A 15,018-nucleotide genomic window follows, 5' to 3' on the forward strand; every position below is an offset into this window, starting at 1 on the left:
TGAGCCGGATTAATTTGGGCGGTGCTGCCACAGCCACCGGGGCGCCCGCCTGTATCCGGGCGTTCACCGGAGGCTTGGGTGCCGCCACGTCCAAGTCGGCGTTGAGGTTGCGGCCCTCAATGTTGAGACGGCGCTCTCGCACCCTCTCCACAGAGATGCGGGCGTCCTCACCCGCACGCTTACGGTTGAGCTCCGCCCGCAGGTCTTCTGTTCGTGCACCCCTCACTATGGGGGAGCTCACGGATGCCAACGCACCGCCCTGGCGCCGGTGGTAGGGTATCACAGCATTGACAGGCGGAGGTCGTTGCCCAGTCTTTGCAGAATTGGGGGAGGCCTGAGCCAGATGGAGGAGACGGTCAACATTGTCCCGCCACTGCCTCAGGGCGTCTGGCGAGGCTGCAGCAGCCGGAGGGTTGCGAAGCAACTCCCTAGCTGCCGCCAGCGCTCCGCCGCTCGCAGCTTGTGAGGGGGCCCTTGACGGGCGCCCTGACTCCTGCCGACGAGCAGCGCGCGCCGCCGCCGACGGTGGCTGCTCCACAGGCACGGTTGCCCCTGGAGCAGGAACGCGAAAGGCGTGTGGCGTGGAGGACGCCACGCCCTCTGTCATCTCCACGTCGTCCACCCGAACCATGGAGACGAGCAAGAGATGAATTGGAACCAGCTAAAGTGCCCCTACCTGGCGCGCCAAATGTCGTGGTGTGGCAAACCACAGCCAGGTGACGGAATGCACCCGCTTAAGCCCAGAGGGTGAGTACTCGGGGGTTAGATAGGATTAGTTCGATCTCGCCCAAGAACACGATGAACACAGCAGGGTTAGAGTGGTTCGGGCCGCCGGAGCGTAATACCCTACATCCACTGTGTGTTGTATTGCCTTGCCTCGAGAGAGTTTGCGAGAGCTTGGCGCTGAGTCCAGCGTGCGCCTGTGTGTTCTGGAGAGCTTTCTCAATACAGCGAGCGCCTCCCTTTTATATCTCAAGGGAAGCGCGTACATGGCCGTTGGGTCCCCGACAGGTGGGCCCAACAATGTAGTACAAGATAACATATTGTCCATACGTTATGGCTTTGCAGGCGGAGGAGATCTCACTCCTGGATTTCCTTACCTGCTCCTGGAATCCCCCGTTCATCATGTCCAGGCGTTGTCTTGTCGAAACGGCGCCTGGCGTAGCTTGCGGCGTCGCCTGCCACGTAGCTGAACGGGCCGTGTAGCTTGCGGCGTAGGCGGCATGATGGAAAAGCGCCATGCCGTCGTATCCAATTAATGCGGCAGACGGGCTCTGCGCGGGTGTGGCGCAGGCGGCCTCACTGTGTACCTCGGTAATACGCGGTCTACAGTGAGGACTGACAAAGTCTGCCCCGCGTGCCGCGGCAGCAGAGCACGCCTCAATTACCCGCATTGAATGCGGTGGGTGGGCGAGTCTTCCAGTGGAAGACTCGTGTTCGCGCCTGCGGGACGCGTGGCGGCTCCGGACCCCCCCCCCCCCCCCCCCCGGTATGTTGGTTCTACGCGCGTGGGAGGCCCGGACGGACGCGGGAGGTCCCGGACCCCTATGGGGGGTCCGCGGCCTCGGCTATCGGCTCGGAGCTTCCCCTCCTCAGGGACACGTGGCGTCTCCGGACCCGTCCCTGAGCGGGGAGCGGGTCCGGGGCCGTTGGCCCGATGAGGTAAGGGCCTGACCCTTGGGGCCTGGCTGCTCCGCCCTTTACCGCGTAGCTACGGATGACTACGCGAACCTTGCCTTGCTGCAATAGAAGTGGGTATCTCTATTACAGGGTACCGACAATGCAGGTACGGTGTTTATGGCCTACTGGTATCCCTCGATATTATATGGATCAGCATGATCAAGAGAAATAGAAACAGAAAAAGAAAAAAAAGTAACTCCCCGGATGAGTGGTCTTGAACTTTTTTTTAATGAAACAGGAGGGGGTTGAGCTTCTGATTCAAATATGAGGGTATTACTGGAGCCTCAAATGTTCCAGCACATTAAGATGATAATCTCCATGGAAAAGGGCACCTGCAATTATCCCTGAAAGATTCCAGCACTTGAAAAGGTTGCGACGCTGATGCAATGTTTAGGTTCAGTAAAGCCCTGCAAAAGAACATTTCAGGAAGAGATGCTCTACTGTTTCTTCTTGTGCTGTTCCACATCCAACACAACTATAATCTTGCAGGATCATATTCCTTCTTCTGAGCCTCTCTCTTGTACTGAACTTCCTATTCATTTCATCGTTGGTCCGATGGGGGACCAGCTTATACAGAACATTGGAGTTACGGCACGACGTAAAGCAAACGCCGGAACCTTCTGTTTACATTATCAAAACATACGTGGATAAAAATGATTGGAAATGAAGACCCAGCCCAATCCACACCGGACTGCCCCAAGGTAGTAGTTTAGGCCGGGCCGAGATGACAAGTTTTTTCACTCAAAAATCCACGAGCTTCTTATTACGTGGCCGTTTCGGATGAGAAAAGGCATAAACAGGCTGCGTATCCTCAGCCTATGCTTTACATTTCTATTTGGACCAGCCCAGCCCAGCCCAGTAGCGGGCCACGCCGGCCGTCCTCCTCGATTAGCGGCATGTGTCGCGGGCCACGTGCCGCTAACCGAGGACGGACGGCCGGCCGACGTGCCGCTTCTTGGTCTGCCGGCGGCTATCTGGTCGGGTCGGCGACACCGCGCGTCAGGTGCTCGTGGCATCAGCATCACTCCTTCGCGTTCGTCCGCTAGCTCTGGAGGCCCTTGCCCGTGTGTCGTGTGTGCGCTTGACGCCCAGATGCGCCCAGACCGCAGCCAAAGAGCCAAGGATCCCAGTATAGTAAAGACCACACCGACCATCGCCCATCGCCGCCGGGGATTTATTTTTTTAACAGGAATTATTACTGGTGGATCAGGCGTTATGCATTCTTCACGGGTCATATCCCAGTCAGAGGCTAAACTTCAAAATTTTAGTCTCATATCCCACATAAAATTAAATACGGACTAATTACAAAATTAATTGCATAAATAAGGCTAATTGATAAGACAAATCCATTAAATCTAATTAGTCTATAATTTGACTATATTGTGTTACGATAAATATAAATTAATGATGAATTAATTAGGTTTAACAAATTCATCTCGTCAATTAGCCTCATTTGTTTGTACAAAATAGAAGGACCCCACACCAACTAGTGAATACTGACAACATAGGTGCCCCATCACGCATTAGCAGTTTCAGAACTGGAGGGATGTGCATACTGACAACGTAGGTGCCCCATCACTTCTTGGGCTTTTTTTAAGAAAAAAGAGAAAAAAAACATCTTGGGCATGTGCGTTCGTGTGAATGAAGTATGGGCATCTTCGTTCATGTGCAGTTTTCCAAATGCCTCTTTTTTCTTGGCTGGCTGCATCCCATCAGTTCAGTCCTAAACTACTGAAATTATGAGATGCATCCAGTACCCGATGCAGTGGCTAAGGTTATTTGTCCTTTTTGTACCCTGATGTTCGGATGCCCGGTCCTAATTTATTTCTTGTTTGGACTGCGATCGGATCTGAACTGAAGAGCATGTGTGCTGGCAACGAAAAACTATCTGACGCGGTGCCAAAGACAACATGCATATTGTGCTGGAAAACTATCTCACGCGGTGCCAAAGACAACATGCATATTGCCCTATTGTCTTATACAATATGCATGCTGTGTTTGCTTCAAAGAAGAAAAAGAAAAACAAGCTTGCAACTTGCTCATAATTCTTGATTAATAATGTGACGAGTTATGATGAGAAAATAAGGGCTCTAGCATGCTAACTTGCTAAGCAATGGATCTCTGACCACTAACTTCAAATCATCTGGCAAGTTGCTTGCGACACGAGCTCCGTTGCCATTCCCTGAATTAATTAGATTTAGGGGTTGTTTGGTTTCAGGAGCTAAACTTTAGTCTATGTCACATCAAAAAAAATCTTAATATTTAGAAATATTAAATAAATGTTAATTATAAAATTAACTGCAGAACCCTAGGGCTAAACCGCGAGACGAATCTAATGAGGTATATTTAGTTAATGTAGCATCACTGTAGCAAATTATAAATTAATTAGATTCATTATATTCGTCTCGCGAATTAGCACTCAGTTGTCAAAAAAAATTTAAACAAATTTTATTTGATACTTCAAAATAATAAGATTTTTTTAATGTGACAGAAACTTTAAAATGTTCCTGAAAACAAGCAACATCTTACTCGCGGACCTTGGTGTCCAACACATGTACATCGTCAATTCTGCTGGCCCCCTCCAGGCCTGGGCCCTAGGCGGTCGCCCGCCCATGGCCCTGAGCCGGGCCTGGGACCCGCGGCTGCGACGGCAGGCAAGGGCGGCGGTGTCTGCTCGGCTACGTCTTTCCCAGGTGGTGCGCGTTGCCAAGTTGCCATGTCGGGGAAGCTAGACACCACAAGCTGCAGCAACCCATCCGTCTGCCATATTAGTGCAGGTAACGCGTTCGACGAAATGCCTCTGAAGACAACGGTAGCACGGCAAGCTGGAGTGGCGGATGCACGTGAGGACCTTTTCGTGTGTGTTAGGTTGAGACGGCTTTTCATGTGTGTTAGGGCCGGAAGTTATGGGGCTGATTGGTTGGGTCAATCAGTCTCGTCCAGTCTCTTGGGATGCAGGGCGCTTCTGTTTGGTTGCCTGAGGACTAACCTGAGTCTGGCTTGGCGCATGCAAAAAGCACCCGCGAGCCTGGCTGCTGGGAAACGAGGATGAGGTCCGTTTCCCACGGGCCTGGCTCGCTGGATGCGGGTACCCATCAGTTAATGATGGAATTAAGCAGATGATTAGTATACATTAACTAATATTAGTATTTCTAAAAGATGATTAAGGTTTAATGAGGTAAACTAAGTATTATTAAGACATAATCATACAGAATAAATATTATAATGATGCTTGTTTATAATATTTTATCTCAAGCGATATGTTCTCGTGCGGTCAACCAAACAACATATATTCGTAGCCTGGCTGATCGAATACAGACAACCAATCAAATTGCTATTGCATTCGTAGAGCCTGGCTCCCAGATACGAGCCAGGCTAGGCTGAGAAGGAAACCAATCACCCCCTATATGATACGGTCAAAGTTGCCTTGCTTGTATTGTATGCTTTTTATCGTCATTCTGTTTGCTCACCCATGTCTGAACATGAACGTATGTGTAACCTAGTGTGTGCATGTGATGGACGCTTTATTATTTGAATTATTTTCTTGCACAATATGTATGTTGTCTTTGCTTCAGATTTTGCAGTGCAATGGATCATACCGTCATAATATGTTGCTTCAGATTAGTTGTGATAAATAAAGTCAAAACAAATACTATATGAACGATGCTGAAACAAGGTGCAACCACACAAATGCTCTCACCCACGTAACGGTCGATCTTGGCGTCTTGCCGAAATGGACTTGTCTTTTGCATTATACTTGAGGGTAAAATGTCTTTCAAGTACTCAATATATATACATGGGTTACATTCTACTTGAGGGTAAGAATGTATTTTCAAGTAACAGTTAACAGCCAATTAGACGGAAGTGTTAGATAGGGTAGAAAAGTTACGATAGGTGTCAAATAAGGAAGAAATTTTTTCCAGTATCATACAAGAAGCACATTTTATTGATTTCGGTGTCAAATAAGGAAATTCCCTCTAACAAGAACTCCAACGGAAAATTAAGGGGAAAAAACAGGTACAATCAGCTACGCACATCTGGATGTGGGCACCTACAGGGCCCTGGGTCTGACCACTCTGTAGCTCGCTATCTCTGGACGTCTCATTTGGGGGCACGGGCGTCCCCTGTTCAGCAGATGGGCAGGGGCTCGCCGTTCCACTCCTTGAGGCACTCGAGCACGGCGTCGATGTGCTTGCCCGCGTTCATGGCCACGAATACCTTGTTCACCTCCTCGCCGGGGGACCTCGTCTTCTCCCCGGTCAGGTACTCGGTGCCGAGCTCCTGGCGCACGAACCTGTACAGCGGGTACGACCGGCACTCGGCGATCCGGTTCGGGATCGCGGCGGCGCCCTTCTCCACACCGGCCCGGGAGGCTTCCACCTCCGGCGGCAGCGCGGCGCGGAGCTCCTCCTCGAACGTGGCGACCTTGCCGAACACCGACGTGTCCGGGTCGCGCTCGGCCTCGCCGTTGGCCAGGGCGTGCTCGACGAGCACCGACCGCATCTTCTGCATCAGCGGGTAGTTGGTGCTGCACGGGTCGTCCGCGTACGCGAACACCGCCTCGCGGTCGATCGCCGTCAGCAGGTCCTTCTCGCAGAAGCGCGCGCTGTGGAGCGCGCCGGTGGCGCTGGTGCTCAGGGTCTTCTTGGCCACCGTCATCACGCAGCTCTTGACGGCGCTCTTGAGGTTCTCCTCGAGGTGGCGCAGGTCGATGGCCTGGCACAGCGCGATCAGGAACGTCGACGACATGAGCTTCAGGATGTCGACGGCCTCGGCCGTCTTCCTGGACGAGATGAGGCCCAGGGAGTTGACGTCCTGGTTGTGCTGCTCCGCGCTCTGGACGTGGTTGGTCACAGGGTTGGCCAGGAACTGGAGCTCGGAGCAGTAGGAGGCCATGGCGATCTCGGCGCCCTTGAACCCGTAGTCCAAGCTCGGGTTGCGGCCGCCGGACAGGTTGGATGGCAGGCCGTTGTTGTAGAAGTCGTTCACGAGCTCAGAGAACTGCGCGAACATGAGCTTGCCGATGGCCGCGATGGCGAGCCTGGTGTTGTCCATGGACACGCCGATGGGCGTGCCCTGGAAGTTGCCGCCGTGGAGCGCCTTGCCGCGGGAGACGTCGATGAGCGGGTTGTCGTTGACGGAGTTGATCTCGCGCTCGATCGACTTGGTGGCGGCGCGGATGACCTCGATCTGGGGGCCCAGCCACTGCGGCGACGTGCGGAGCGCGTACCTGTCCTGCTTCGGCTTCATCAGGGGGTCGAGCTCGCCGAGCTTCTTGGCGAGCATCATGTAGGAGCTGCCGTCCAGGATGTGCTCCATGATGGCCGCGGCCTCGATCTGACCCGGGTGGTGCTTGAGCTTGTGGGTGAGGTGGTCGGTGTACTCGGGCTTGCCGTTCATGACCTCGCAGAACACGGCGGACAGGACCTCGGCGAGGACGGCGAGGACGTTGGCCTCGAAGAGCACGATGGACGCGAGCCCGGAGCCCACCGCGGTGCCGTTGACCATGGCGAGCCCTTCCTTGGGCTGCAGCTCGAAGAAGCCGTGCTGGATGCCGGCGACCTTGAACGCCTCCGCGGCGTCCACCTTCCTGCCGTCGGGCGTGACGGCCACGGAGTTGGGCCGGCCGGTGACGAGCCCCGCGATGTAGGAGAGTGGGACCAGGTCGCCCGAGGCGGTGATGGTGCCCCGGAGCGGCAGGCACGGGGTGACGTTGGCGTTGAGCAGCGCGGCGATCGTCTCGAGGATCTCGAAGCGGATGCCGGAGTAGCCCTGGAGCAGGGTGTTGATGCGAACAAGCATCGCGGCGCGCGTGGCCGACGCCGGCAGCACGTGGCCGTCGTCGCCGGTGCCGAACGCTCCGGCGTTAAGGAATCTGGAAAACAGACAAAACGTGCGAAACGCACGCGTATAAGGAAGGAAGGCCTCTAAAAAAAATAGTAGGAGTACACGTTGTTAATTAATAAAGAAGAAGAATAAAAAAGGTCCTTATCCTGTTACTAGTGGTAGTGCTTACCGGACGAGCTCCCTCTGGAGCGCGCCGCCCTCCTTGGTGCGGCGGTGGGAGGTGGCGCCGAAGCCGGTGGTGACGCCGTAGCTGTCGGTGCCGTTCATCATGCTGTTCATGACCCAGTCGCTGCTGGCCTTGACGCGGCCGCGGGCGGACTCGTCGAGCTCGACCCTGGCCTCGGCGGCCGCGGCCACGGCGGCGACCTGGGCGACCGTGAGGCTGGCGCCCTCGATCTTCACCAGCGGCCTGCGGTACTCCTCCACCATCCGCCTGACGGCCTCCAGGTGGCTCCCGGCCAGGTCCTCCGCCGCCTTGCCCCAGTTCAGGGGGTCGGCCCGCGGCGGCACCGGCAGGCAGACGCCATTGCCGTTGGCGGCGACGTGTCCGTTCTCGCACTCCATGCGTCTCAGCGGCGCAGCTGGACTGAAAGGGTCGAGGCTGTGTTTGCAAGCTTGGTAGTTGTGATGGATGGGCGGCTGGACTGGAGGAGACGTGGAGCGGAGAAGAGCTCGGGTGCCGGATCAGGCGGAGGCTCTTCTTGGAGGGGAATGGAGCAGGGGGGGAGGCGTTTAAATAGGCAGCAGCAGCACAGCAGGGTGGGTGTGGACGTCGTCGGGATGGTGGGGCAGAGTTGACCGCTGCTGGATTGGTTCGCACTGACCAGATCACTAGACGAGACGGTGGCCACCGTGGCGGCTCTGCGGCAGTTGCCTGGCGAAGTGGGAGCCGAGGGAGATGCGGCTGTGGTTGGGTGCGCGCCGCGCGGCGCGGGCGGGGTTGGTGCGGGCAGAGGAGGAGAGTAGCAGAGCGCGCCCGGACCGCGGCTGCGGCTGCAAAGCGGGCGAGGAGGGCGCAGTGGGCACGCCTGGTGCGGCTTGGAGCTGTCGTGATTGTCCTCCTGACTTTCTCGGGTTTCTCGTTTCTGTAACGTCCGGGTCGGCGTGCGTCTTTGCCGTTTTGGGGGGCATTTCGTCCGGACCGATGTGTTAGCGTTCTTCCGTCTCGGTGACAGAAATGGTGTTCTTACGGGTGTTGTGGTGTACGTTGAGATTTGCTTCTGCTAATAACAACTTTACAACCAATGTTTATCCGGTTCTCCCTTAAGCCACATGGTAACAAGAATGGCCAATGACACGCTACAGTGATGACTAAGACCGATAAATACTCACCACTTCCGTTTCCCCATCTCTACCTGCCTACTCACTACTCCACACGTCTGGCATACCATACTACCATGCATTGTCCTGTACTCAATCTGGATGAGCCGCTTCCGCCACAAAGAACATAACCAACCGAGCAACAGCAGGTTTACATGGACAATTTAACCACGTCAATACGTCAAACTTTGTTTCAGTCCTAAACTGTGATCGGGTTGGATCAGGACACGCTTCTCATGTTGTTCTCTAGGCTCTAGTCGCCTAGTCGCACTCTTCATCGCATTTTCTGACAACTAATCATGCAACAAATACAGTTTTGTACACATGAGATGAGACGAGACAACGCTGCTGCAGTCAATGCAAGTATCCTTCAAGCGTGGAATCAAGCGTGGGTCTCCTTCAGAATAGGCCCCCGGCCTGACGCTGCAGTGTGCGGTGGAAGCATCTCTCGAAAAACGGAACGGAGAGCTAGCTTTCCGGCTGTTTCCTTCATCACTTCATGAAAATGGCGCGGAACGTACTGAGGTCGAACTGCAAAGGCACTCGGATCATGTCGTCTGAAGTTTCGTTCCCAGTGAACACTCGAGACCTGATGACCGCCGGAGGAGTCCCAGCTGCTGCTTAATTTTCTCGGCATCTCACGTTGAGGTCGCCTCCGTTCAAGGTGGAGATTACGCGGCCAAAGACTTGGACTAATCTGAAATGGGCACGAGATTACGTTGCGGCTGCAAAGAGCTTCGGTGTTACGACTCACGACTGGACGCACTCATCAGATCAAAGTGAGGTGAAGGTGAGAGTGCTGAGTTGCGGCTGCAATGAGCCCGAAACTGCAGCATAACTTCCTGCGGTTTCAGTTTTTTTGGGCTGGATTTCTGCATGCATGCATTCACCAAACGCAGCAGCACCAGCGGTCGCTTCGTTTCGAGCTTTCGGCGGATGGGTGGTCGTGCCACGCGGAGCACCGGGAATGGAGGCACAGGATCTAGCCTGCTTGGGAGATTGGGGAAGCTTTGGCATCACGCGGTGATCGGCCATTTCCGCCGGGTCCAAATCGAGCCAAGCATTCCCCCAGTGGCGCGTTGTGTGCGGCACCTCTCTCGTGCTCCGCGGCAGCGATGAAGACGGCGATCGGTGGTCAGTGGGTGGGGTAGCGGCCTCTCTCCGGTCTCAAGTCCTTGGGTCTTGATGACCCCTACAATTTCACACGAAATGGGCAAGGGACGAGGAGGGATTATTCCAACATCTGGTCATGCGCCTGTGCTCCTGGTCGGTCATCTGCATGCACACTCTGCATCCCGCAAAGGATTGCAAGAGAAACTATCTTGGATGCGCTGCTAATCTCCACTTGTTTTTAGGAATCGCCCCCTCTAGCTCAACTGCTCAAGAGCAATGCATCGCGAAAGTTGCATCACAATATTGACTAATTATTGGCACGGTCAAGTCACCAGTCGTCACATGTCTGGTCTAAGTCAGTCAGGTGCGCACATACTACTCCGCATCAAGGCCAGGAGAATATTCTTCTTTTTTCATTTTTCCCCCACCGACCTGTGATTCTTTTTTAGGAGATCACAGTATATGCCAGTAAGGTAGGATCCAACAAATAAAAAAAATATTAATTATGTTTCTCCACCCACATATGATTTTTGTTCATAATTTTTTGAATAAGGCAAGTGGTCAAATTTGGAGTTAGAAAAGTGAAACGAATTATAATTTGGAACAGAGGAATTAACTGATTGCATGTGCATTTGCGCGAAAAACCTATGCGTATTGGTCTCAGTCAACAGTCATCAGGGGCGGAGGCAGCACTGGGTCTAGGGGCGCTCCAGCCCCCCTAGACCCCAAAAATCCACGGAGCCCCCCTTGAGCCCCCTCCCCCCCCCCCCCCCCCCCCTCAAATTTTTGAGAAGAAAGGATGAGGAAGAAGAAGAGGAAGAAGAAAGGGAGAGAGAGGAAGAATAAATCAGCCCCCCTTTAACCATTTCTGGATCCGCCACTGACAGTCATGCCACTTCACTAACAGTGATTTCGCGGAAACAATGCTTCGTCGTTCCTGTCTTCTGATTGCCTTTGTAGTGGAAAATTCCCTGCACTTTTTCATCCTGTAGTCTGTCGACCTGAATTGGCCGCCAGATGCACCGGCCTGGCTGCTGGAAGAGTGCGCGCCCACTTTCGACTCAAATTCATGCTTTATTTGGTCTTGATTTTTGACCTGAGATATGTGTTCACGTACATCACTCGCCGAGTTCAGCGCCGAACTCCATGTGAGCCCAGGGAGAGAAGAGCGAGGCCGCCGCGCGCTTGGTCTACGGATGCAGCCAATGCTGAAATGGTGCCCACCACGCACCGCACCTGCGCGACGAGCGCTTCGATCGAGCTCCGACCCCGCTCATCATCAGCATCAACTGTAGTAGTTCGTCGTCCACCTACATCCTGCCTCCGTTCGTCGCCGCTGCCAGCAGCTAGCTACCCCGTTCTGGTCCCAAAACCGCCGTTGCTCGATCTCCATCATAACAAGCAGCAGCAGGGATCTCGATCGGTTCACGTCGACGCCGGCCGCTGCGTCGTACGCCGTCCTGCCCGGCCGGCCACCAGCGGCAGCGGGCGTGGAAAACCGGAGCCGATGCCCATATGCATTTCATGTGTGCTCTGCTCCGCATGCATGCGTCCACGGAGCTACATGCATACAGACGATGCTGCGTGTGCGATCGATGGCGGACCACCACCACGCGCAGACGACGAAGCGTTTTCCACGAGCTAGCTAGCTAGCAGATCGAGGCCGCGCGCGGCGGCATGCGCGCACGCGTCGCCGTCGGCGTCCATCGTCCATCGTGCTGCAGTAGTCGATCGTCGTGTCGTGTGCGTGTATGGTGCATCTCCGGCCGGCGAGCGAGCGAGAGGCCGGCCGCACGTGAGCGCGAAGGTGACGGGGTCGCGCGGTGCGGGGCACCTGACATGATGGGCACACACGGTGCAACACAACAGCGGGTGCGTGCGTGCACGGTCCATGTGCCAACGAGCTGGTGTCGGCAGCCGTAGTCGATCGTCACATGTTTGCTAGCTTTGTTGTCCCTCTTGCTGCAGCCTGCAGGTGGATAGACCGATCTCGGTGTGCGCGCGAGGCGTGGCGACGGCCTGCAGAAGCTAGCAGAAGGGGATGGTCATTCAGCCACAAAACAAATCCTAGCTTTTTTAGATAAAGGAAAATATCGGCCTTAACCTCAAATGAGCATTTAAAAATACAAGAAAGAAAACTCTAAAACAAAGAAAAAAATCAAGAAAACTAAGCTTCAATCATTCTCTTCGTCCACGTTTCATCTTTGGAAAACTTCTTTAGAGCAAGTATTATAGTTGGCTGCAAGCTGGCTAAATGATGAGGTGGAGGAGAGAAGAGAGGAGAGAGAGGAGAAGCGGGCTGTAATCTTACAGCCGGCTTGAGCACAAGAACTAAAAAAATTTGTGAGAGAGACAGGTGGGCCATGTATTAATTGTGAAGAGCTAACTATTATACATGTGGGCTGAGAGAAGGTTGTAAGGATCTTTACAGCCGACTTATTGGCTGTATTATTAGCCTTGCTCTTACGTAGCACCAAACCATCACAAAACAAAACCCTAGCTAGCTAGCTAATTCGATCTCTGGCCGGCCGGAGCTTCGATCGATCGAGTCGCCTTCAGAACCTCGTGCAAAAAAAGATAGGACCCACACCACAAGCTGACAACTAGTACTACTACTGTACATGCATATGCGTGAAGCTCTTCAATTCATGACGTTTCCGATCTCCGTCAATCATCGATGGCGTTGCCGTTGCCGGTTGCCCCCATCGTCGAGTCGAGATCGATCCAGGCCAGGTCCCCAGGAGCTAATTACTGCAGCCGATCGTGCGGTTGTGGTAGCAGTACGCACGCACAGCGCCTGTAGTTCCGTTCATTTCCGTCTTTTGGCTCCTTGATTGATTGGTACCTGCCAGCCGGCAGTACGTGCACGCAAGCGGAGGACGGCGAGCCGGCGGCGACGTACGCCGTCGGCCGTCGCGTCGCTGGCCGCTGCGCGCGCGGCCCAGGGTTGCGGTAGTAGGTAGGTAGCGCACGCAGCGCAGCGGGTGGCGGCGTCGATCGGTCGATGGGCCAGCCCAGCCGGGGGTGGGTTGGTTTGTTTGCCTGGTCGGTATGGCATATTGGCACGGCACGCCGGCCATCCACAAGTCCCACCAAACACACATGCGGATCGGAGGCCCGCGCGATGTCGGCCGGTAGGTACGCGCGGCGACGCCTGCCTCGCTCGCTCGCGACGGGCCACATGCACGGCTGCGCTCTGCGCCGCGCACGGCACGGGGAAAAGATGCGTGCTGCCTCTCCGCTCTTTTTGATCAAACAAGGCGAAAAGATGCGTGATCCGGTCTTTTCATTTGCGCATGTGTTTGTCCAATTGGCGATCAAACAGGGGGTGGGGGGGGGTGAAGTCATTCATTTATCTGTGTTTTTGTCCATTGGGATCATCAGGAACAGCTGTTGGCATGCTGAGGTTAGTACTCGCAGGAGGATGCGCTCGCTATTGGATGCAGTGCCTGTGATCCACGTCCACATGGAACAAGCAAAGGCACTCAAGTCTTAAAGAACATAGTAATAGTAATCTTAACGCATTTTTGTTTTGAGTCGATTTCTTGTCCGTTGCATGCTGGCATGTGGCCAGCCACCGCCGGCAGCTTCCCGCGCAATCGTGGGCTGCTAGTGCTAGCTGCCTTCGCATGCTTGCATGTGGCCAGCCACGCCGGCAGCTTGCCGCCCATTCGTGCGTGGGCTGCTAGTGCTGCTGGCCTGCAGGCGCTCGTGGGCTCCTAGCCTGTCCGAGAAGGCCGGGTGCGTCCGGTTCGGACAGGTAGCGTCTGGTTTTGCCGACAACAAATTTCCAGATTGGTCTATCAGCGACTCAGCATGACTGCATGAGGCATATGGCTTTTGCTAGTGATACAACTCGGTAGTTTTTTTCAAGACCAACGGGTTACTTTGATCTGGATATGATAAAATGATCCAAACATTGTGTGCGTCTGGTTTGTTTGGGTGAACTCATGAAGTCCCATTTTTATTGTATTTAGGTTTTATCCGCGCTTTGATATTTGGACTAGAATGTGTTCATTTTGGACGTATATGAAAAATTACTTTAGGTAAAAATTTTGGACCACTAATTATAGGGAACCTTGGACTATAGAAATATGACATTTGTTTTTGTGCAAAACATCACAAAGATGTTCAAAAATAAAAACTCAAAGCTGCTGGACACAGAGCAGACTAAATTTCATCCAACCGGTAGATGAAAATTAGATTTCGTATAAAAAATATAGTTTCGTCCAATGGGTAGATGATATCTAATTTTCATCTACTCATGAGAAAAAAAACAAGATACTTAGGAAAATATTGTATTCCGTCATCTCATTAGATGAAATATCGTATTTTCATCCTATGGGTAGACGAAATTTAGATTTTTGTCTACTGGGCAGATGAAAGGGATCTAGTTGAGATATTTCGCAGGACTAGAGCATTATTTCGTAATTAAAGTATAATTTCATATTAAAGATAAAAAAATCGCGACGATGCCCTACAGTTCGTCTCAGTTAAGCAAGCGTCGGGGCCAAGGACTACTCCGACATCTGAGTTGTTTATGGTGTCACTTTGGCGACGGTAGTTTGGTCATACGAACCTCTGGCGCTTGAATCTTGATCCAGCACAATACACATTTTAAGCTTTGCATAGCTCTAGTTCGTCTGGAATCTGCTACGAAAATGGACAGGGTTCATGTAACTATAGTTAGAGATTCCAGAACTGCAAGGAATCTCGAGCCGTGAACTTTGGCAGTCACAAATCGCGGAAGCAGGGAGAATTCGTTTCAGGTTTCCGAATCCTCATTTGACTTGACAATATAGCCAGAGAAATTCAGAGTACCGCGATACAGTTTCGTCCAAGAACGCCAAACCCAACGAAAACTTCTGAAAACAACGCAACCAGACAGACAGCACGGTAAACATAAACGTGGAGATTAGAGCTGTAAACTCAGACAACATTGGCATACAAAATCATTCAACAAATAAGAAAAACAACCACAAGGTAGCAACGGGGGAAAATAATTCACACAGCACGAGCCAACACACTATGCAGCAGCACTAGTATGTACCAAGCGGA

At 53.3% G+C, this 15,018-nt stretch overlaps 1 protein-coding gene across 1 annotated transcript; it reads right to left on the reverse strand.

Moving 5' to 3' along the window:
- Positions 1–5,582: 5,582 nt before the first annotated feature.
- LOC120683054 (phenylalanine ammonia-lyase-like) lies at positions 5,583–8,233 on the reverse strand. Its single transcript, XM_039965069.1, has 2 exons — positions 7,697–8,233; positions 5,583–7,555 (listed from the first exon to the last, which is right to left on the reverse strand). Exons 1-2 carry the CDS (start codon positions 8,089–8,091, stop codon positions 5,809–5,811), a joined length of 2,142 nt encoding a protein of 713 aa, XP_039821003.1. The 5' UTR covers positions 8,092–8,233; the 3' UTR covers positions 5,583–5,808.
- Between the last annotated feature and the right edge of the window lie 6,785 nt (positions 8,234–15,018).

Source organism: Panicum virgatum, chromosome 7N, assembly GCF_016808335.1.
Source record: "Panicum virgatum strain AP13 chromosome 7N, P.virgatum_v5, whole genome shotgun sequence".
In the NCBI taxonomy this organism is placed as follows: Eukaryota; Viridiplantae; Streptophyta; class Magnoliopsida; order Poales; family Poaceae; genus Panicum; species Panicum virgatum.